Here is a 23,451-nt window from a genome sequence, read left to right as displayed (position 1 = left end):
CCCTGACTCTTGCCCTCTGCCCCGACAGCTCCTGGGGATGCTCCTGTCCATCTGCTTGTGCCGGCACGTCCATTCTGAAGACTACAGCAAGGTCCCCAAGTACTGAGGCAGCTGCTGTCCCCCCCTCCCTGCCTGTCCCCCCGCCTCAGGGCTCCTCAGGTCTCCGGGCTCTGCTCCAGGCTCACCTCCCACCTCACTCCGCCGTGCTCGTCCGGTGCTGGCTGGAGGCGGGGGGCGGGGGGGCTTTCTGGGGCCTGGGCCCCTCTCCCTACCTTTGTCCCCCAGCTCCTCTCTGGCTCCTTCGCTTACCGCCCGCCGGGATTCTCTTAGCCACGCAGAGAGAATGCTCCCGTGGCGTCCCTGCACAGGTGGGCTGGGTCTCTGTCTGCCTTGGAGCTGTGTATATGGGATGGGGAAAAGTGTACTCAACATTGGGGGTGGGTGGGGGTTGGATAAGGCACCCTGGGCTGTCAGGGGACTGCCCACTGCGTGGGTAAACATTTTTTTCCACTGTAATGCTTATGTCTTTGGTTTTCACATTTTCATTGAAGGTAGTGGGAGAGGGTGGGCTTTACCTGACATTATTAGGAGCAGCAGCCTTCCCCAGGCCAGCTCAAATCAACCGAGGATGATGCCATAAGTGGGGCCGAAGAGGGGCCCTCTGGGTCAGGGAATCTGGACTGGCTCTGGGCTGCTTAGGGAGTCGGGGGGGTGAACCCTGGGGGCCTGACACAGAGCTTGTCCTGCATTCGCCAGGATCCTGAGCTGTCCAGGGAACGGGAAGGATGCTTTCCTCTGGGAGAAGCTAGGTGGGTCTGTCCTTTGGCCCCTAGGGAATGGGCGGGTGAATCTGTGCCTTGTAAGGGAGTAGGGAGGGGCTCTGTGCACAGTTCTGTAAAACATGTCTGAGATTTGACAACTATTAAAGAGGGTTTGTAACAATCCAGCTTGCTGTCTAAGAGATGCTGCTTCTGGCTCTGGAGACCAACTGGAAAGAGGCCCGCCACCCTGAAGTGGGGCCGGAAGGGCAATGGTCGGGAGGTGTTTCCGCAGGGTCCACCAGGTGGCGCTGCTGCCCCAGCCTAGGAGCCTGGCGGAGCTCAAAGTTACTCTGTGGCTTCTCCAGCCCTGTGGGTCTCTTGCTCCAGTGGGAGCGCTGGTGAAAATGCAGATTCCAGGCCTTGGGGATTCTGATACAGCAGATCTGGGTTGGGGACAAAGAATCTGCCTTTTTAGCAGCCCTCCAAGTGATTCCTGAATCATGTTGCTTTTAGATTCTCAGGTCCTGATAAGATGTAGGTACAGATGCTTCCCCGAGAGAGAGGGGGGGGGGGGGGGGGGCAGGCAGGCCAGACAGCCTTGTCTTTAGCGAGGCGGTAAGGGGGCACACGTTAGGGACAGTGCAACTGTTGATCTGAACCTAATTAATTTCTTGCAAGAGACTTTCTGTGGCTGACTCTCTGGCCTTTGGAGGGCACGGGGGACAGCCCCAGGGGCCGAAGAACCCTTGAGCTCCACGGAGCCTGTTCTCTGCAGCAGTCATAGTCAGAGGCTCTCCCCCGAGCTCTCAGCCTGCACAGAGGGCTGAGGGCTCGGAGTGAAGCCATTCCAGCTTATTTTATTTATAATCTGCCTGATTCCACAGGCAAGTACAAGTAATAAAACGTGAAACATACCAGGGAAAATATAAGCCTGTGAGGAAGTGTAGACACCGGTGAAATAAGGCCAGCCGAGTTGCCCAACCTGGTGATGGCGAATCCGTGCTGTGCATATCCCGTGTTCTCCACCACTGTACTTGCAGTGGACATCACCAGTTGATCACCCCTCTTATTTCCTTAGCCCAGAGGCACCCTGGCCATACTCCAAGCTGATGTTACTCACTGCAGCCTCAGAATCCTTCCCAGTTCAGTACTGTCCGTCAATCCAGTTGGCATGAGACATGAAAGCAGTTGCCATCTTTGAGCTCTAGTTGTTTAGTTGAATCAGAGGTAATTTTGCCTCTGAGCTTCCTGGAGGTCAAAGCAAAAAGGGAAACTTTGTCAGTTCTATAGCTCTCATTTCCCAGAGCTTCCTTAGCTTAGCTACTAGGAAGAATGTGTCTGGCTGGAATCCAGAATTCAAGACCACCCTCAAACAAACTGATAGCCCCCTTCATGACTGGAGCAGAAAGCATATACAAGCCTACTGTGTCTCACCTTGTGCTGGTTGTGGGCAGCGAGGACAGAAGCTGTGCATCTGCCGAGGGGGAACCAGGAAGACCCAGCGAATGCATGCAAAGCGATTGAGGGACAATTTTACATAGTAATGGAGGCTTAAACAGCATTTGCACTGTTCTAGTCCCCTTGACGTATGCTAACCGACTTGACTCACTATAATCTTAGGAGGCGCATGTTCATTATGACCCCCAACTGACAGATAAGGACAATGAAAAACACGTCTTCGGCTGCTAGGAGGAGCAGAAGCTACCCCCTGGCCTGCTGGTTGTGTAGCTGGCGCGGCTGCCTAGGGAATCAGGAGCTGCCCCACATGCTGTCTGCCTCCTCTGGCCCGTGGAAGGGACCCACAGGCCACCCTTGCCCCGATGATGGCCTTCTAGGGGGAGAAAGGCTGAGTTAAGAGACAAGGCTTGGTCCCTGGCTGTGGGCAGTTGAGACTCTGGGGCTTCAGGTGGACTCAGAGCTGTGTGGGGTGGGGACACAGTCTGGTTCAGCTCGGAGGTCCCTCGGTGCCCATGCGACAGTCCCACATCAGCAGGTCTCAGGGAGGGCTTCCCTGAGAAGGGCTTGGGCCGTGGGTAGGGCCTACCGGGGTTCAAATGGAGGCTTTGGTGCTTCCTAGCCACGTGACCCCTGGCAAACCCTTTCTCCCCTTGGAACCTGCCTTTCCTCATCTGAACACCAGGATGTTGACAGGGTCGTGTGAGGCTCAGGTGATGGGAAGGAGGTAGAAGCCTCAGCAAGTGCCTGGCTCCCTGAGAACCCTGAACCAGAGCAAGCAATGGTATCCCTTGGCTTTGCCCATCTCACGGTATTCCCAGCTGAGCAGACACCTTTCCAGTCTCTGTCCCAGACTGTGGCAGGAGATGGCTGTGGGTACGGGTGAGGGTCTGCAGGAGGTAGGGGTGAGAAGCACAGGGCATGATGGGGCAGGAGAGTGTAGGTCACCAGATGGTGGGGCTTTCCCGCCCTTCCGTGATGCCCGCAGGGAGTAAGGGAGACTTGAGGTAGCGACTGTCCCAGGCCAGCTGCTGACCCCCAACCTACATGGGACCAGCTGCGGGGTGTCAGCTGCAGATCCCCTCTGTGGCCTTGGGCTGCCTCTCTTGGGCGGGCAGAGTGGAGGAGAAGGTGGAAGATTCTACCTGGCCTATTGTTAAGGGTCCTTTCATCTTAATGGGGTCCCTCGCTACTTTCCCCTCAGGAAGGGTACAGAGAGCTTCTCAGGTTGGCTCTTCAGAAGGGCAGGGAGTCTGGGGACCTGGGTTTGGATCTAGCTGTACCGCTGTCTTCCTGTGTGACCCTGGGCCAGGGAGCAGGGGTGAGCTCAAAACTGTGTTCACAAACTAAAGAAGGCTGAGAAAATGTCAGAAGTTATTAAGAAGATGGGCTGAACCCCCAGCCAGCTTCCTCCTGAGGCTTGTCCCCACGCCTCGCAGCTGGAAAGTGCCCGAGCCAGCGCTGGGACTGCACAGATCTGACTCTAAGACATCCTCTTGCAGGCCTCCTGGGACCCATCCCCCAGGCTGGGCTATGTTGTCAGACTGTGGGCCTAACTTCTGTGACATCTGGTCATTTTGAGCACTGAGCCTGCTGGGCCCCTCACTCCTACCTCCTGGGGAGGAACCAATTTCCTCTGCCCTCCTTCCCCCACAGGCTTCTGAGATTCTGGAGGGAGGGAGCAGAGTCCGGCTTCTCCAATTCCCGAGTTGGCCCCTCTAGCCAGTCATCCATCCTGAGCCCACCTGGGGCTTCCAGCCTTGTTGCCTCCCTCCATGGGCTGCTGGACCAGCTGAGGGGCCATGAGGGCTTCTGTGGGGGGTGGGGGGCACCCGCAGGCTGTCATCTCTGCCATGAAGGTCCCGGCTAAGGGACATGCAGCTCAGATGACTGCCACAGGGGCCCCATGATGGCCTGGTTGCTGAGTCAGAGGGCAGGAGGGTGCGAGGGTGACCCTGGGTAGAGCCCACCCACGACTCCCTGGGACCAGGCGGGAAGCATAGAGGGGAACCAGCTTGCTCTCTGGGTCCTTTGGGGGGTCAATGGCAGTGTCCAGGAAGGGGGCTGTCTGGCACGGACACTGATTATGGGCATGGAAGCCAGATTAGAACAGGAATAAGGTCCTTCTGTGTGGATTGGCAGGAGGTGCAGGGGAGCTTAGGGGGTGGCCTGGGGAGGAGAGAAATATTCCAATATTTTCATAACTGCTATGGCTGCATAGGCAAGTACCCCCGAATATCAGCTCACATGCACACACACACATGCACATGCACACACATGCACACGAATACGCAGGCCCTGCCACCCCTTGAGGGCTCAGTCCATTCCAAGCCGTGAGGGAGCCCGGATCTTCTCCTCAGACTAAGCTGTGGCCAGTGTTGAGCAGGCAGGAAAGGTCAAATGTCTGCCAGCCTGGAATGTTCCAGAGCTGACCTGGCAGACCCCCATCCTGCCTGTTTCCTAGCAGAGCCTCCTCCAGCCCCCTCCCTGGGGTCTTCCAAGTGAGCAAGTTTCCCAGGCTGAGGAGCCACGTGCTGAAGGTGACTAATGTCACACACTGGGGTGTCCAGCCCCCAGGGCCTCTCCCAGGCCAGGACTGCCACCACTTCCTTCTCCCTGCAGACGGACAGAGACCCGACTCGCCACACTGCCTCCGGACAGCTATCTGGCTGCTCTCCGGAGTTTCTGGAACCTGTGGGCTAAGCTTCAGTTGCTCACTGTTTGTTCGTTCACTTGTTCACTCATTTGTTCTTTCCTTCATTCATTCCATGAATGCTTAAATGGGCACTTCCTCTGTGCCAGGCACCGTTCTAGACTCCTGAGAACACAGCAGTGAAGAAAAGCAGGTCCCTGACCGTATGGCACCTGTAGTCTGGTGAACACAAGGGGTCTGGCACACTCTCCCGTACACACCTACACGCCCGGACGTATGCACACATGCCTTCGCCATCACAGCTCAGTCCACGCCGACTGTGGCCGTGGGACCCCTGGGGCCCATCCAGAGCCTCTGGCATCCTGCGGAAGGAAGTAGAATAATGACCAGCGAGTGGACAAACAGGAAAGGGTGCAGAAGCACTCACACTCGGCCCCCTTCCCCTCCAGCCACGCTCTGCAGGAATCAGCAGCCCCGGGCAGCCCCCCTCCCCACGGAAACAAATCACGCAGCTCCTGCCCTGGGACAAGTAGCCTCTCCGACTCCTCCGTGACATGGGCTGTCATTCCAACCTCCCGGGCTTACCGCGTTACCGTGGGAATCGCATGAGGTAACAGACAGCGAGCTGCTTCCCGGGGCAGCCTCTTCCCGTGACCGTGACCAGGCAGGGCTTCAGGGGCATCCCGCATCCCCTGGAGGTGGCCCTCCCCGGACAGGAACAGGCAAGTGGAGAACTTCGGTGCCTCCAAGGCAGGGACTGCAGATTGGTCCAAGAGGCTGGGCACTGGGGCAGGAAGCAATCTGTGCTGGGCCCCTGCCCCGTGGGGCGGAGCCTCGGCGGCGGGGGTGGGGGGGAGGCCTGCCGAGGCCATCTGAGCTGTGAGTACCCACCCCCACCCCCAGCTGCCCCCTCTGAGGTCATTTCCTCCCCCCCCCCCCCACACCTGCCTTCTGGGCTGGGACGATGTCAGTCCCAGAAGCAAGTCCCTCCCCACCCCCCCTTGTCACCTCAGATGCCTCAAGTATGTCCTCTGGGAACAGGAGTGGGCTTCCTGCAGGATGCTGGGGGTGCAGAGCTCAGCAGAAACGGCGGAAAGCTCAGAGCGGCTGCGGGGGAGGGGAGGATGGAAGGTGGGGTCTAGAGAGGCCCCAGCAGCCTCCTGGAGGACTGGGCAGGGTCGGAGGGTGCTGGTGGCAGCTGACAGAAGTGAAGAGGTCTAGCCTCTGCCCCTGCATCACACACCTGCTGAGCCCAGCTTGGGGTTTCCAGGGTGACGGCGACCCCATGTTCCACCCAGCCAGTCGTCTTGGTGCTGGTTTACGGAGGACTCTGGGCCTTGGGGCCAGGAGGCATCCTGTGTTTGGCGGGATGGGAGGAGAGAGCCCCTTCCCCAGAGGGGCCCGGCTCCAAGCCCGAGGGAGCCCACAAGGAGGAGGGAGGGAGCGCCGGAGCGAGAAGGATGCTGTGAACGGGACCCCAGCCAGAGGAGGAGCCACGAGCAGGAGGCGGGCCAGCTCTGCAGGGTGAGGCGTGCCTTGGGCAGGGCCTCCCGAGGAGAGAGGGCCGGAAGCCAGCAGGCACGGGGCCGGTGCATCTCCCTGGACCCTGTCTCCTTCCCAGTCAGCAACATCACGTCCTCTCCGCAGCCATCACGTACACAGTGCTAATTTTTACCCCTCCCCCCAGCAGAGGAGACGCGATTGCCACCCCCACCCCCTGGGGGTTGTGGAAACCAAGGCCTGGAAAAGCTACTTTGTATGCCGCAGGCTGCCGCTCTGCACCAATTGAGGAGGAGCTGTTCACACTGTCGTCTAAATAAGCGGCTCCCCTGGAGTTGGCAACGAACAACCAGAACGACTGTACCTGATGACCACACAGGGGAGACGCTGGGATTGGCCCCTGGAGCCTGTGGCTCTGCGTCCCATGCCTTCTCCACGGGGCTGAGGAGGTGGGCCCTTTTCGAAGAGGCTCGACTCAATGACATCTGACATTTCATCCATCGATCCGTGCAGTAACTATTGGGCGCCCACTGAATGCCAGGCTCCGTGGAGGGAATCCAGGCTCAGCCAGGTGAGCGAAGTCCCTGGTGTCATGGAGCTGGCAGTCTAGAGGGGGGACATGGTCAAGACACACAAACTTAAACCGGAAGACCTTTAAGATTCCGTCTCTACCCACCAGTCAAAGCACAGGACATGACAGAAGCAGCCTGTCCCCAGCCTGGATGTTGTCACTCTCACTGCCTGGGGTACCGTGCAGGCTGCCACTCCACTAGGAGGCTGGCCGGCCCAGGGTCCAGTCAAAGTGTGGATGTAAATGTCACAGCCTCTCGTGGATTCCACGTGGGCAGAAAGCCCTTTCCCAGGCGGCCGAGGGAAACCGTCTGGGGCTGGTGATGGTCTAAGGATCGCCTCGTCGGGATAGTTAGAGATTTACTGAGTGGGCCGCTGGGGCTGCCCTGTGGGGAGGGGTGTCCAGGTGTGTTGGGTGGGCTTCCTTCCGCTGAGGACCGAGGAGGCGCGGTCATGAGGTCCCCATGACTCCATGCGTGGCATGTGCGTGTGGCCGGCCCTGTTTGGACTCTGCTCTCAATCTCCTGAGGCTAAGAGAGTTTGCAGGTGGCAACCTGCCTCTGCCTAAGGGTGGGAAATGGAGCGGTGAAACCATCGGGAGAGTGACAGGCTTTGCTGCTGGTGTCACAGGGCAGAGAGGGCAGCTGAGGTGGGATCACTGCGCTGGGCATCAAGAGACCCGGTCCCTGGCCCGGGTGTCTCCTGTGGTCGCTTGGTCGGTTGTTGGCAGAAATGGTCACTCTAGTCCCCTTCTTGTGTCGATGCCCTCAGCAACGTGGCCGTACAGCCAGCTCCGCCCTGAATTGTGGCTGGCCTTGTGGCCTGCCGTGGCCAGTAGGATGTGGAGAGGGGACAGTGGGCCAATTCTGGGCCCAAGCCTCAAGAGGTGTCGTACGCTTCCACTCTCTCTTTCTCAAAATTCTGCCACTGCCCATGAGGAAGCCCAGGTGAGCCTGCCGGAGGAAGAGAGTCAAGTGGCCCTGTCACCTCATGACCCCAGCCAGCAGCCAGCCCGCCCTGGGACACAGAGCCACCCAGCTCACCTCCGGCCAGCCACAGATGCGAGAGGAGGACCCAAGGACCACCCAGCTGCGCCCAACCTACATTTTCGACATGCAGAATCAGGAGCTAAATAGATGGTGGTTGTTTTGGGGCCCCTACATTTGGGGCTATGTTATTACACAGTAAGAGCTAGCTGATCCAGTGCCGGCCTTAGAGAGTGATGAGGGCGGCTATCATCGGCAGAGGGCCTATGGCCTGCCAGGCCCAGTTCCCAGCTCTCGGCAGAGATCACCTCATTTAACCCTCCCAGAGGTTCTGAGAGTTGGTACTTGGCGTCCTCGCTTTACAGAGAGAAAACAGGGGGTCAGAGCAGTCCCTCATCTACGGCCTCCCGAATAGTCCGAGACAGAGACAAGATCGAAACCTGAGTCCGTCTTCATGGGCTCAGCCCTGAGTCACCTTCGCAGACGAGCCTCAATGTCAGAGCAAGCCAGCAGCACTGAAGGGTGTAATGTATTCTGCCCACAGGGGCTGACGTCACTGAGAATGTTCTCAGCCTTCCGTTCCCCGAGAATTATGCCGCATCCCACCCTGCTCTTGTCTCACCCCCAGCCGGTGGCTCGAATTCCAGTGTGCTTTTACAGAGAAAGACAGAAGCACAGATGTGGGGATCATTTGTCTCTTTTTTCACTCCACCTCCTATTTAATCAGCAAATATTTATTGAGCGCCTGTCATGAGCCCATTTCCATAATGTTCTTTCTCTCGTGACATTCCCGGGGCCCCTCACTCAGCACAGGTAACCCTGCTGGTGATGCCGTGGTCGTCGGGATCACCCCCCACCTCACCGATGGGAAAGCTGAGCTTCCAGAGAAGCACAGTGGCCACGCTGAGGCCGCCTAACCGCTAAGTGGCCAGGACAGGAGTCCACTCTGGGTATGGCTGAATTCAGGCAGGACCTTTGCTTTCCCCGTCACCACAGCGGTGGCTTTTTATAAAGGGATTTTGAAATTTCCACTGGAATCTGTGGATGGCAGGTAGGGGGCTGGAGGGCCCAGAGGAGAAGGGGTGGTGGGGTGTCAGAAAATGTTCCCTGACGCCAAGAGCTGGCCTGGGTAAGGCCGTGGGTGCAGCAGGCCCAGGAAGAGGGAGTGTGTGCTGGGGGTGGAGGGAGAACCACGGGCTCCATCCTGCTCCCCCTGTGTCTAGTGGAGAAGACACCACCATCCTTGGGCCCCGCCCGCCCCCCTCCTCTGCTTCACTGCTGGACCGTGGCCCTCTGTCCTCACCAGGCACTGGGCATGGTGCCCTGCTCCTCCTGGTTGACCTATTTGCAGACGGGGAATTCAGGGACAGTCGGGACTGGAAGGAGGGCAATCCCTGGGGTAAGGGCTTAGCTGTAGGCCTCCCCAGTTTCTCAGAGCCCAGCTGCTGGTGGCTGCGGAGGCTGCCTCCTCCATGCTGGCAGCCGGCCCCACCCAACTGTCCTGGTCAATCAGAATCTAGCTGCAAGGAGCCTTCTGGTGACCCAGAAGCTGCAGCAGGTGTGTCCGTGGGCGCGGGAGGGGTACAGAGGGAAGAGGCTAGGACGCGGGAGGGTCTTCAGGCAATGGGAGGAATCTTATCTCATAACCACACCTGGCTGTCCTCCCCTCCGGGGCAACATGGGGGCTGGAGAGACCCCTGCCCTGGGGGCCCTCATCAGCTGAGAGACCCTAGACGAGTCACACTACCTCTCTGGCCCTCCAGCTCTTCATCGTGAGATGGGACAGAGAATGCTCAGAGCCACAGACCACACAGACACTCGTAACTAATGTTGAGTCTGTGCTTAGCACTTTGCACACATTCGCTTGGTTTTCCCCCCAAACAACACTGCGACCTAAGAATTCTTAGCATCATCCCCGTTTTGCAGATGTGAAACCTGAGGAGGCTCTGAGCCGTTAAGGAGCTTCCCAGGGTCACATAGCTGGTGAGTGGGTAGCCACAGGCTGTTGGAACCCAGCCACCCCAGCTCCCAGCCCAGGGGCTCGGCCGCACGGCTGCTGGCCTCCCTGCTCGGGAAGCTCACGGCAACAGGTGCCTGGACGCCCCTCCTGTTGCCCCAGCTGCTGGCGGGTCCCGATGTCGCAGAGCAAGTTGTCAGCCTCCAACTCCCTCCATGCCCTGAAGTCCTCCGCTGTGCTGTCCCTGTCAGAAACGAGTCTCCCCCAGATCTCCTGGCTAACCCCACTTTTCTCTCCCATCAGCCTTCAGGGAGCTTGCCTGTCATGTCCCATAATGACACGGTGGCTTTGCTGTGCCCTCCCGTGGCCTTCTTTGAGGCAGCAAGAAAGCATGCTTCCTCTCTGCCCACACATGGGCCACGGGTTCGAATCCAGACTCTGCCCGCTCGAGCTGGGCGAGCATCAGCAAGTGGGGCGTTTTCGGTTCCTCCTCTCAGAAATGGGCACGATCATGGGCTCACCTTCACGGTTGCTGCCAAGGCCAAGTAAGTTAGCACACCTGCAGGCTTAGACGGCTGCCGAATGAGCTCTCAGTGCCTGGCTCCCTGCTTCCTTTCCCTGGCAGAGCCTTCTTGACCGTGACTTGTGACCAGGAACGGAAGAAGGACTTACTCCCAAGGACGAATCATAAAGAGACTTCAGGAGACAAGAATACAGTTGCCTTCCACTTCCAGCCCATGAGTTCAGATCAGGCAAGGTGCTGGGTTCAGTCATCATGGGTATGAGTCCGTCCCCCCTCCTAGAATGGGAGCTCTCAGAGGGCAGGCCTTGTCCGAGTCAGCTCCATCCCTCTGGTATCTGGCCACCTGTGGATGTTAATTTCCTCCCTTTCTTCTGCCCGACCGCACGTGCTCAGAAGGGGCACCTAGGAGAGGGTAGCCCAAGTTCTCATGGAAGTGGTTGGAGATTTGGCCCATCCCTGCTGGAGTTTCCAAGTGTCAGTCGTGTAAATCAGACAGCCCGCCAACCCGTGAGGAAAGAAACAGGCCATCAGGCAGTTGAACATCCATCAGGGGATGATTGGACACCAGTCTGGCCAGTCAGACACATAGACCAACCGATGATCACTCTGCATTCAATCTGATGTGGACACCCACTTTCCAGAGTCCCTTCCCAGGACTCTGAGAATGTCTCTCCTCTCCCCAAGCCCCCCCACCCCGCCGCCGCCCCCCGCCCAGGAGGCCTGGTCTCGGATGCTCCTGGCAAGGTGCCCATTCCTGATCAGCAACTTGGCAGCCTCCTGGCTGCTGGCTCCAGTGCTCCCCCTCCTCCTTCCTCTCCTTCCCAAGGTGGGAGCCTCTGGCTCTGCCAAAGCATTACTAAGAGTGGGGGTGACATCATCCTCCTGGTCCCACCCCATCCCTGGCCCTGCTTACCCTTCACCCTTGGCTGCCCCTGAGTATATGACACATTCTGGGTGGGGGCGGGGGCCATCCCCTGGGACAGACGCCCGCAGGTCCTCAGCCCCAGGCTCAACACACTCAGACTGTCCTTTCGCCCTCCCTGTCGTGCTGGAGCAGTCTTGGTCCCAGAGACCAAGCAGACAGATCCAAATGCATACTCAGGATCTTCCAGCTGGGTGGCCCTTGGATGAGGGCCTTTATCTCTTTGGGCTTCATCGCTGAAACAAGGATGAGAATTAGCCCTGCCTCAGAGCAGAGAGGCAAATACAAGGCTTAAGCGAGGTCCTGTCCATCAGGGTCCTGCCCCAGGGAAAGGAACTTCGGTCTATCTTGATCTCCTGTGGGATATTCATTCCTAAGACACACACCTACACATACTACCACCACCAAAAATAAAATAATAGTAGTGAAGGCGTGGGTAGAGTAAATTTGGGAAACGATGTGACAACCCTCCCCTCTTACCCCCCCCCCCATCGGCCCAACCTTACCCCGGCTTTTCACAATGGACACAAGTTTTTATTGGTGTTCTTATTATAAAAATGTAGATGGCTGTAAAAAGCCACAATGGAGGCAAATGTAAAGCTGAAGATGAAGTTCCTCAGCCTACTCAAAAATATACGTAAATACATTCGTAAATTAGTCAAACACAACTGCTAGAAATGAAAAATGTCATCCTTGAAATTGCAGAATTCAAGGTATGAGCCAAATAGATTATGTAAAGCTGGAGACAGAATAAGTAAAATATAAGATAGAGTTGTAGAAATTTATCCTGAGCACAGCTCCAAGAGGAAAAGAATTGAATATAGAGAAGTAAAAAGATGTGGAGGATAGAGTACAAAGATCTAACACGTGTAATTAGGGTACTAGACAGAAAGGAAAGAATATAAGGAAGAGGCAATATTTGAAGAGATCCCAACTGAAAACTTTCAAGAGCTGTTGAAAGACAGCAAACCTTACGTCCAGAAAACCCAGTAATTCCTAAACACTAAAAGTTAAAAGAAATCCACAGCTACACACATTAAAGTAAATCAGCAAATTTACAGGACAGAGAAAGAGGGAGATATTATGAAAGCAGCCAGAGAGACAAAAAATTGCCTCTAATGCGATGGCATTTAAGCAGATGGGGCTGACTTCTCAACAGTAACAGTTTAATCCAAAAGATAGCAGAATGGTATTTCTAGCATATTTGAAATTTATACTGCTGAAATAAAATAGTTGTTTACTTAGAATTCTCCATCGAATGACTCTACTTTTCCAAGAGCAAAGGTGTAATAAAATTGAGAGGGCCCACCACCCACAGACTTGCAGGGACCCTCCTAAAATCAAGAACAAGACAAGGATGTCTGCTCTCACCACTTCTATCGAACATTGTCTTGGAGGCTCTCACCAGAGCGATTAGGCAAGAAGAAGAAACTCAAGGCATCCAGGCTGGAAAGGAAGAAGTAAAACTACCTTTACTTGCAGATAACATACTCTTGTATGTAAAAAATTCTAAAGAATCAACTCAAAAGCTATTAGAACTAATAGACAAATTCAGCAAGTTTGCAGGTTACAGGATCTATGTACAAAAAAAATCATTGTATTTCTACATATTAGCATGAATAACCCAAAAATGGATGTAGGAAAATAATTCCATTTGCAATAGCATAAAAAATAAAACAAAATACTTGGAATACACTTAACAAAAGATAGGCAAAAGCTGGACTTTGAACAATGACACAATAGGGGCGCCTGGGTGGCTCAGATGGTTAAGCATCTGCCTTCGGCTCAGGTCATGATCCCGAGGTCCTGGGATCGAGTCCCGCATCGGGCTCCCTGCTCCTTGGGAGCCTGCTTCTCCCTCTGCTTCTCTCTCTCTCTCTCTCTCTCTTCCCCCCCCGTCTCTCATGAATAAATAAATAAAATCTTTAAACAACAATGACCAAATACTGCTGAGATGAAGTAAGGGAGATTGAGACAAATGGGAGGACAGGGAAGACCGCTGCTGTCCGCGTGTTGAAGCCCTAGTGTTGTTAAGACGGCAATAGGCTCCGAATTGACTTACAAATTCAACACAACCTCTATCGAAAGCCCAGCTGGCTGTTTTGTAAAAGTTGACAAACTGATCCTAAAATGTATATGGAAATTTAAGGAACCTAAAGTCACTAAAACAAATTTGGAAAAGAACAAAGTTGGGGGGCTCACACTTCCTGATTTTAAAACTCCCTACAAAGCTGTAACAATCCAGACAGTGTGGTATTGGTATAAGGACAGGCATATAGACCAATGGAACAGAACTGAAAGTCCAGAAATAAACCAGTACATTTATGGAAAACAGTCCCAAGACGACTCCATGGAGAAAGAATAGTCTTTTCAACAAACAGCGTTGGACAACTGGATATCCACGTGCAAAAGAATGAAGGTGGACCATTTCCTTAATACCATACATGAAAATTAACTTAAATAGATCATAAAACGACATGTAAGAACTGAAACTGTAAAACTCTTAGAAGAAAACATTGATGTAAATCTTAGTGACTGTGGGCTAGACAGAACCTTCTTTGGTACAACAGCAACAAAAAGAAAAATAGATAAATTAGATTTCATCAAAATTTAAAACTTTTGTGCTTGAAAGGACACCATCAAGAAAGTGAAAAGGCAAATACAGAATGGGGCAGTATATTTGCAAATCATACACTGAATAAAGAACTAGTATCCACAATACGTAAAGAACTCTTACAATTCCATATTAAAAAGATACATAACCCAGTTGAGAAACAGGACTTAAATAGACACTTCTCCAGAAAATATATACAAATGGCCAGTTAGTACCTAAAAACATAAGTACGTGCTCAACATAACTAACCATCCAAGGAAATGCAAATCAAAACTACAATGAATACTATTTCACACAAACTCAGATGGCTATAATAAAATCTTTAAAAACGAAGAAAATATGGGTGAGAACTGTAGAAATTAGAACCCTCATTCATTGCTGATGAGAATGTAAAATGTTGCAGCCACTTTGGAAAACAGTTTGGCAATTTCTCAAAATATTACATGTGGAGTTATGTGGAGTTACCACATGACCCAGCAATTCCACTCCTAGATATACACCCCAGAGAAATGAAAACATATATCCATATAAAAAATTATACACAAATGTTTATAGCAGCATTACTCATAATATCTAAAACTGGAAAAAACCCAAATGTCCTTTGGCTAATAAATGGATAAATAAAATGTAGTATATTCATGCAATGGAACATTATTTGGCAATAAAAAGCAATGAAGTACTAATACATGCTACAGTACAATGACCCTTGAAACCATTATGCTAAGTGGAAGAAGCCAGTCACAAAAACCCCACATATAATATGATTCCATTTATGTGAAATGTTCAGAATGGGCAAATCTATAGAGACAGAAAAGAGATTAATGGTTGCCTATGGCTGGAGGATTTCAGGGGAAATGTGGATGGACTGCTAATGGTTACGAGGTTTCTTATTGAGGTGATAAAAATGTTCAAAAATTGACTGTGGTTGCACAACTCTGTGAATGTACTAAAAACCATTGAAATGTTCACTTTAAATGGATGAATTTTATGGTATACAAATTACAACTTAATAAAGCAGGTTTTTTTAATATGTTCTAAACAGAAAGGAAAATATCTGAGTCGGAAGGCCTGAGATGCATAAAAGAACGTTGAGCAAAGATGATGATAAATATGTGGTTAAATTCATAACATAATGACTGTATGACACAACGCCAATAATGTTTAATTTGGGGGAGTCTAGTATAACAAGGTAGAACTTATTTAGCTGTGTTATGCTGAGTTAGAATGTGAAAATATTAAGTGTAACAACCCAAAAAATAAAGAAAACTGCTTAACTAGTAGAGAGAGAAATGGAACTCAATACACATGGAAATCTGAACCTCATCTTATCAGTGGCCATATAAGCAGATCATGAAGCAGCTGTACCTATGGGCAGAGTTTCACAGAGAAGGCAAAGCTTGCCACAAACCAGATAGACCGTCAAGTGCAAGATATAGGGGCATTGGCAGGTAACATTACTTTTTATTCCTATTGTGTGTTTTTTCTCCCATTAATATGTTTTTATGAGGATCAAATCCATTTAAGTGGAAAGAAAGAAAGAAAGAAAGAAAGAAAGAAAGAAAGAAAGAAAGAAAGAAAGAAAAAAGAAAGAAAGAAAGAAAGAAAGAAAAAGAAAGAAAGAGAGAAAGAAAGAAAGAAGAATAGAGGGAGAAAAGAAAAGATGTACAAATAGCACAATACGAAGGTGGGATAAAGCCAAATATATCAGGTAATCCCAATCAATATAAGTGGGCTAAATGTTCTGGTTAAAAGACAAAGTTTTCAGACTAAATTCAAAATTAAATTACAGCTCTAAGCCAGTTATTTTTAATCTTTGAGTCTGCATTTGCTTGTATGTTTGTTTCTTTTTTAAAAATAGCAGCTTTATTCACATCGCACACAATTCACCAATTTAAAGTGTACAATTCAATGGTTTTTAGTATATTCACAGAGTATGCAACCATCAATTTTAAAACACCTTCATCACTCCAAAAAGATACCCCATGCACACTAGCAGTCACTCCCCATTTCCCTCAAAAATTTTCAGCCCTAGGCAATCATTACTTTCTAACTTTTGTCTCTATAGATTTCCCTAATCTGGACATTTCACTTTAATGGAATCACATAGTGTGTGGTGTTTTGTGACTGGCTTATTTCACTTAGCATGATCTCTCCTAGGTTTGCCCATGTTGTAACATGTCTCAGTAATCTATTCCTTTTTATTGCCAAATAATATCCCACTGAATGGATATACATTTTATCTATCCATTCATCAGCCAAAGAACATTTAGTTTCCTTCTACTTTTTGACAATTATGAATAATGCTGCTATGAACATTCATGTACAAGTTTTTGTGTGAACATTGTTTTATTTTTCATACGTTTTATGTGGACCTATGTTTTCTAGGACTAGAATTGTTGGGTCATATGAGGAACTGACTGATTTTTTTAAAGTGGCTGCAACATTTTCCATTCCCATTAGCAACATGTGAGGTTTCCAATTTCTCCACATTCTTTCCAAGGCTTGTTATTATCTGACTTTTTAATTTAACCATTAAATTGACAATGCATTATGGCCAAGTGGGGTTTTATTACAGGAATGTAAGGTTGGCTTAACATTCAAAAATCAATCAAAATAATTCTCTATATTATCAAACTAAAAAAGAAAAGTCATTTGAATGGAATCAATAAAAGCATTTGTCAAATCCAATATCCATTCTTTATAAAAACTCTTTATAAAACTTATAAAACTTATAAAAACTCAGGAATAGACTAGACCAGAATAGAATAGAATAAAATAGAACTTCCTTAACATGATAAAGGGTAACTATTAAAATAAAACCCTACAACTTGATGTTAATGATCATAAAACTGAATGTTTTTCCTCTAAGATCAGGAGCAAGTCAAAGATGTCCACTGTCACCATTTCAATGCAACATTTTAGGGAGGTTCTGGTGCATTCAGGCAAGAAAAAGAAATAGAAGACATCCTTATTTGAAAGAAAGAAGTAAAACTGTCTTTAGTTTGCAGATGACATTATGATCTATGCAACAAATCCTCTGGAATCTACAAAAACACTGCTCTAACTAAATGAATTAAGAGAAGTGGCAGGATATAAGATTAATATACAATAATCAATCATATGTCTAGATTCCAGTCACAGTAGGCAATTGAAACAAAAAAAAATACCACTTACAAATCATATAAAAAAATGAAATACTTAGGGATAAATCTGAGAAAAGATGTGAAAAACCTGTACACTGAAAACTATTGCTAACAGACGTTAAAGAAGATCTAAATATGGAGAGATATATCGTGTTTATGGTTTGGAAGGCTCAATAGTGTTGAGATGTCAATTTTCCCCATATCGATCTGTAGATTCAACTCAATCCCAATCAAAATCCTGGCAAGCTGCTTTTGTAGAGATTCACAAAATGATTCTAACATTCACTTGGACATACAAACAAACTAGAATAGCATAATAGAATAAGAGCAAAGTTGGAGGACTCACACTGCTTCACTTTAAGCCTTAGTATACAGCTATGGTGATCAAAACAGTGTGATATTAGCATCAGAATAAGCAAATAGATCAATGGAACAAAGAGTCTCTAACTAGACCCACATATATATGGTTTGTTGCTTTTGAACAAAGGTACAAAGGCAATTCAGCAGAGAAAGGAGAGTTGCTGAGAATTTAGCTGAGGTACTCCATGGTATTTCTGCTTCAGGCTCGATTTTGTTTGACCTCCAGGGACCTTAAACTGATACTCCCCCCACCCCCCAGTGCAAGTGTGTGCCCTAGATAACAGCCAATGGAGTCACATGCAAATGCCAGCTCTCGATATGACTTTTGCAACTGCCTTTGTGATCATCAGTCTCTCTTGCCTCCAAGGGCCTTTCCCTTGTGTGCCCCTAAATGACCTAAGACCCCCATGGAGCTCACTAAAACCCCATTCTTTTGGTTTGAATTGACCATCCCATCTTAGCCCAGGGAAGTCCAAAGCACTCCACCCACTTACCCTAAGAAAGGCAAATGCCCCAGGTTTTTGCCTTTCTCTCTCTGTCTGCACTCTGCTTTGACTTCCCAGTGTGGCCCCTTGGGGCATAACCTGTACCTCCTCCAGGACTGTGAATAATAAATTATCTCTATTTCAATTTGTCCTGTGGTTTGTTGTTGAATCTTGACTCACCATCTGGCACACTTAAATGTTAATTTAACAAAGTCATAACAATATTCTTATCCATACATGGGGTTGGAACAATTGAATGTCCATATTTTAAAAATTAACTTTGATCCATACCTCACAGCATATATGAAAATTCTCTTAAAATGGATAGCAGACCTAAATGTAAAATATATAGAATTATACAATTTCTGGAAGAATACAAGAGAAGACGTGTAGAAAAAACTGGAAAACTGGACTTCAAAAAATTAAGAATTGTTGTTCTTTAAAAGGCATTGTTAAGAAAATGAAAAGACAATTCACAAACAGGAAGAAAATGTTTGCTAATCACATGTCTGAGAAAGGACTTCTATTCAGAATACATAAAGAATTCTTAAAACTCAAGAAACAAAAATTAGAAATGGGCAAACAACTTGAACAGATAACTTCCCCAAGGGAAATATACAATACAGATGTCAAATAGCACATGAAAATATACCCAACATCATTAATCAAATAGGGAAATGTCTTAGGTAACCAAGAAGATACCATTATATACCTATTAAAATGTCTAAAATGCAAAAGACTGACCATACCAAGTGTTAGGTGAGAATATGTTAGAACTCTCATACACCGCTGGTAGGAATGTGAAATGGTCCAACCACTCTGGAAAATAGTTTGACAGTTTCTTAAAAAGTTAAATACATACCCGCTAAACGACCCAGCCATTCCACGTCTATTTACCAGGAGAAGTAAAGGTATATGTTTCAATCAGAGATTCATAATCAATGTTCATGGCAGCTTTATGTTTATGGTAGCCCAAACTAGTAACAACCTGAATGTCCACTGAAAGTTGAAAGGATAAAAAATTCTGGTGTATTCATACACTGGAATATTACTCAGCAATAAAAAGGAATAAATTATTGATACACATTGCAAAGTAGATGAACTTCAAAATAATGACGCTAAGTGAAAGAAGTCAGAATAGAGTATATATTGTATGATTCTATTTTACAAAATTCTAGAAAATGCAGACAAATGTACAAGGACATAAAGCAGATCATTAGTTACCTACAGGGAAGGTGGGGAGGGAGGAATTATCAAACGGCATGAAGAAACTTTTGGGAAATGATAGACATGCTCACTATCATGAAAGTAGTGACGGCTTCACAGATGTAGACATATTTCAAAACTCATCAAATTGTATGCGTTGTATATGTCAAGTTAATTTATAATAATTACATTTCAATTAAGCTGCTAAAATACTCAGAAGATACCATCAACTTTCTCTAAATACACATTAAAATTATGTGTCATGAATGCTTAGAAAAATAAAACGTAAACATTGGCACCAGAAGAAATATGATGCAAAGAGGTATCCTCTAAAGTTCCCAAAGGACGCCTGATCTGAGAAGCCCTAGAACCACAAAAGAAACCAAATCCAGAGTTTCAGATTCTCCACTGTTGAAAATACCAGGCTCAGACATCTTTACGGGCAAGTTCTATCAGACAAGTTTCAGATAATTCCAGTCTTACACAAACTATTCCAGAGGTGAGAAAAATGAAGATAATCCCCAGTTCATTTTTATGAGATGAGTAAAATCTTAATACCCCCTCCAAACACAGCACAATGAAAAAGAAAACTACCTCAGTCATGAACATAGAGATGAAACTCCAGATAACACGCTAGCAAATGGAATCTTCAAACGAACAAAAATGACAACACATCAGGTCGTGTTCAATGTATCCCAGGAATGCAAAGTCGGTTTGACTTCGGAAGACAGGTGAATGTCATTCAGTGCAATCTGCAAGTCCAAGGAGAGATGCTACATGACAAACTCAACAGATGCAGAAACAGAATGCAATAACTTTCAATGTCCATTCATGAAAAGACTCTCAGGACACTAGGAAGAAAAGAAAAGATATGTTTCTTTAGCCTAATAAGTAGTATCTATGGAAACCCTATCACAGACATTATAAAGCAGGAAGAATGATTGAAAACATTTGCTTTAAAATAGCCCATAAGACAACGGTGCTTACTAATAGCGCTTTTAGTTAATACTACGTTGGAGGTCCCGGCCAGCAGAGCGAGACAGAAAAGTAAAAATGTTTAAAGACAAAAGGATACAAATATTGTAGGGAAAGAAAAAAATAAGAGGTGATTGCAAAAGCTGTGATTGTTTCATGGACGACCCAAAAGAATTCGCAGACAAGAGTACAGCCAACTGAGTGCCAGCCCCCCTTTGCAGTCAAAAATCTGTGGAGAATTTTGACTCCCCCCCAAACTGAACTAATGCCCTACTGCTGACTGGAAGCCTTACTGAGAACACAGTTGATTAACACATATTTTTTGTTTGGATATTTTGTATGGGATGCACATTAAATATTGTATTTTTATAATAAAGGGAGCTAGAGAAAAGAAAATATTACTTAAAAAATCATAAGGAAGAGAAAACACATTTGCAGTCTGGGGCAGTATTTATTGGGGGACAAAATCCCCATGTAAGTGGACCCACGCAGTTCAAACCCGTGTCGTTCAGGGTTGGCTGATTTAAGATTAACGAGAGAATTTAGCAAGGTTACTGGATATGAAAGCAGTGTAGAAAACTCCCTGATGTTCCTCTGTCCCAGGACTCTTAGAAAATGTAAATAAGGAGGGCAGTGTGTATAGTGGTTGCTTCATCTGTGAAAGGTGGATGGGGGTGCCCACCTCGCCGGGTTTGCACCGGGGTTAAGGAGATAAGTAAAGTCCCAGCCAGCGCAGGCTTTCTAAACGAGTAACCGCCAGTTCTCCTTGCTCCTCCCCAGGCCACTGGGTCCAGTACCCTCTGGGGAACACGTGGCAGGACTCAGCTCACATCTTGGCCTCGAGAGCTGCAGGAAGGCAGCATGGCCCTCACCCTAATATCTGTAAGGCAGAACATGATCGGGGCCACAGGACACCAGGCACCCCGGGACCAGCGGCTGGAGAGAGAGGCTTGCCATCTGGAAGCACTTGGAACTTGGAGTGGGCAGAACCGAGAGCCATGGAGAAGGGATAGGAGCGGCCGGTGTGGACAACGGCTAGAGGTGGGAGTGTGGGGAGAGTGCCAGGGGCTGGTGTGGGCGGCAGCCGGCACCATGGCCTCTCTCCTCCTCCCATGCTCTTCCCCGTGCTTTGCCGCTGAGCTCAGCAGGGTCATCCACTTGGTTCTTTGCTCCACCCAGCCCTGGTGGCTCCTGTGGAGCTGGTGGCCTTCCGGCCTAGGAGGGTTAGCGAGAAGCCTCCTGTTTACTGGAGGGAATCTCTGCGAGGTATTTACTGCAGGGACCCAGGAGGACGGCTGCGATCTGGGGCTGAGCTCTGACTGGGGACTTTGGAAGGAAGAGGGAAGGGGCCTGGATGTTTGAACAGCTGCGGTGGATCAGGGGTTGCCATTCCCTGCTCCCTGCTCCCCGCTCCCCTCCCCTCCTTCCAGGCTCAAGTGCCCCTTCCTACCTAGGGTTCTGACTGTCAGTGAACGGAGCTTTCTGGCCGGAGGGCATTTTCTGCCCTCCAGCAGATCATGGGCGCAGGGGTAAGGGGCTCATGAGCTCATAGGCAGAATGGTGATCTGCATTCCCCAGAGAGCTGGGTTGGAGGCCCAGCCAAAACCAAACACACCTAGGGGGTATAGCTCAGGGGTAGAGCATTTGACTGCAAAACCAAACACACCTACACGTAAATCCATCAGAAGTCAGAGCTAACTTAACAAAGGATAAAGTACAAAGGATACCTTCTCAGCGAGGGATACGAGGGATTTCATGCTTCCCATCTCCCAGTTCTCCACAGAGACAGGCCTGGGAGAGTGGCAACTGGGCCTGGGACTTGGGAGCCCCCAGGGAAGGTTTTCCCAGACCCAAGCTCCAATCACACCCTCCCTGCCCTGCCAAAACAAAACAAAACAAAACAAAAAAACACCCGGAATCCCTTCTATGGCTGCAAAAATGGCCTTTCAGAAGCCATGGCTCCTCAATGTAGCATCTCCTAAAACTTAGCACAGTTATCGGTACCTCCAGCATCGTCTTGTTCATCTTTCATGGTTGGATGAGAAGGACTGGGCATCTCTACGGATAGTCACTCTGCCACCACCTGCCAGGGACCGTGGCCCTGAGTTCTCTCCCACATGACAAGGCCTGGGAGGGGCTGACCTCGTGAAGTTCCATGTGGCCCACACAAAACCATGTTCCCGGAGGATCCTCTGCAGCGACCAGAGTCGCTTCCATCGAGAGCCCTCCAATGACATGGGACTCTCCAGGAAATCTCAGAGGTGGTCCAACAGAGTCCCCCAGACATCCTGGGCAGAGAGCCAGGGGAATGAGGGTCACAGCCCCTGTTCCGGGCAAGGTTTTGGGTCCCCCAGCAGAAACGTAGAAGCTGGGACACGTGGGTGGCTCAGTCGGTTAAGCATCTGCCTTGGGCTCCCTGCTCGGTGGGGAGCCTGCTTCTCCCTCTCCCTCTGCCCCTCCCCCAGCTCTTGCTCTCGCTCTCTCTCCCTCAAATAAATTAATTAATTAAAAAAAAAGAACCCTGGAAGCTGGGCTCTCTGTTGTGTTTCTCCCTGGCTGTTTCCCTCTGCTCTCACTCTGTCCCGTTCAATACTCCTCTCCTCCCCTCCCTGGGACACAGTCAGTCATTCATGTCTCAGCGGCGGAGAGATGGCAAAGGAAAATGGAGGGAGCCACTTTCCTCCATTTCCCTCCACTTTCAGCCAAAACCAAACACACCTACACGTAAATCCATCAGAAGTCGGAGCTAACTTACAAAGGATAAAGTACAAAGGATACCTTCTCAGCGAGGGATACGAGGGATTTCAGGCCTCCCATCTCCCAGTTCCCCAGACAGACAGGTCTGGGAGAGTGGCAGGGACTGGGGCTGGGCCTGGGACTATCAATCTGGCTCACCTATATTGCTTGCCCTCTCTGTACATGCTCTGGTATTAGGTGAAGTGTGTATGTTGGGTGGGGGGTGGCAAAGTGACTCAGACGGTAGGTCCCCAACCCACTTAAGGAGCTCAAAAGGAGAAAGCAGACACACAGCCCCCTCACTCAACACATCTTCAGACAAGGCAGATAATATAATGTGTGGGGGGGGGGTCGGAGGGGATGTAAGTAAACTTTTGTGGGAAGAAAGAAAAATGGTTAACTCTTGGGGAAGTTGGTAGAGGTAGGGGCAATCTTAGAAGACATCCTGAGGGAGGCATCCTTGGGGATGAATATTGGAGAGCAGGTAGGATTTCTTCCGGGAGAAGAGGACTAGAGTATTCCAGGGGAAGGGGCAGGGGCAAACCCATCACGCCTTGAAGTGGGGGCTGTGTTTGGGGGAACACAGGATTTGCTGGAGGAAGGAT

At 49.4% G+C, this 23,451-nt stretch overlaps 1 protein-coding gene across 4 annotated transcripts in view; it reads left to right on the top strand.

The window, feature by feature from the left end:
- The window catches only part of CD82 (CD82 molecule), a 49,448-nt gene extending 48,502 nt beyond the window's left edge, over nt 1-946 (top strand). For all 4 annotated transcript variants that reach the window (XM_025878284.2, XM_025878285.2, XM_025878286.1 and 1 more), the window contains one exon: nt 29-946. In XM_025878284.2, the coding sequence (XP_025734069.1) occupies nt 29-106 (78 nt within the window). In that variant the 3' untranslated portion in view covers nt 107-946. The remainder of the gene's footprint in view (nt 1-28) is intronic.
- The last annotated feature ends 22,505 nt before the right edge of the window (nt 947-23,451 follow it).

Source organism: Callorhinus ursinus, unplaced genomic scaffold (assembly GCF_003265705.2).
Source record: "Callorhinus ursinus isolate GAN/ISIS: 27379988/994484 unplaced genomic scaffold, GSC_fseal_2.0 scaffold21, whole genome shotgun sequence".
Lineage (NCBI taxonomy): Eukaryota > Metazoa > Chordata > Mammalia > Carnivora > Otariidae > Callorhinus > Callorhinus ursinus.
Note: the sequence above shows the minus strand (reverse complement) of the source record. Positions and strands in the feature narration are given on the sequence as shown.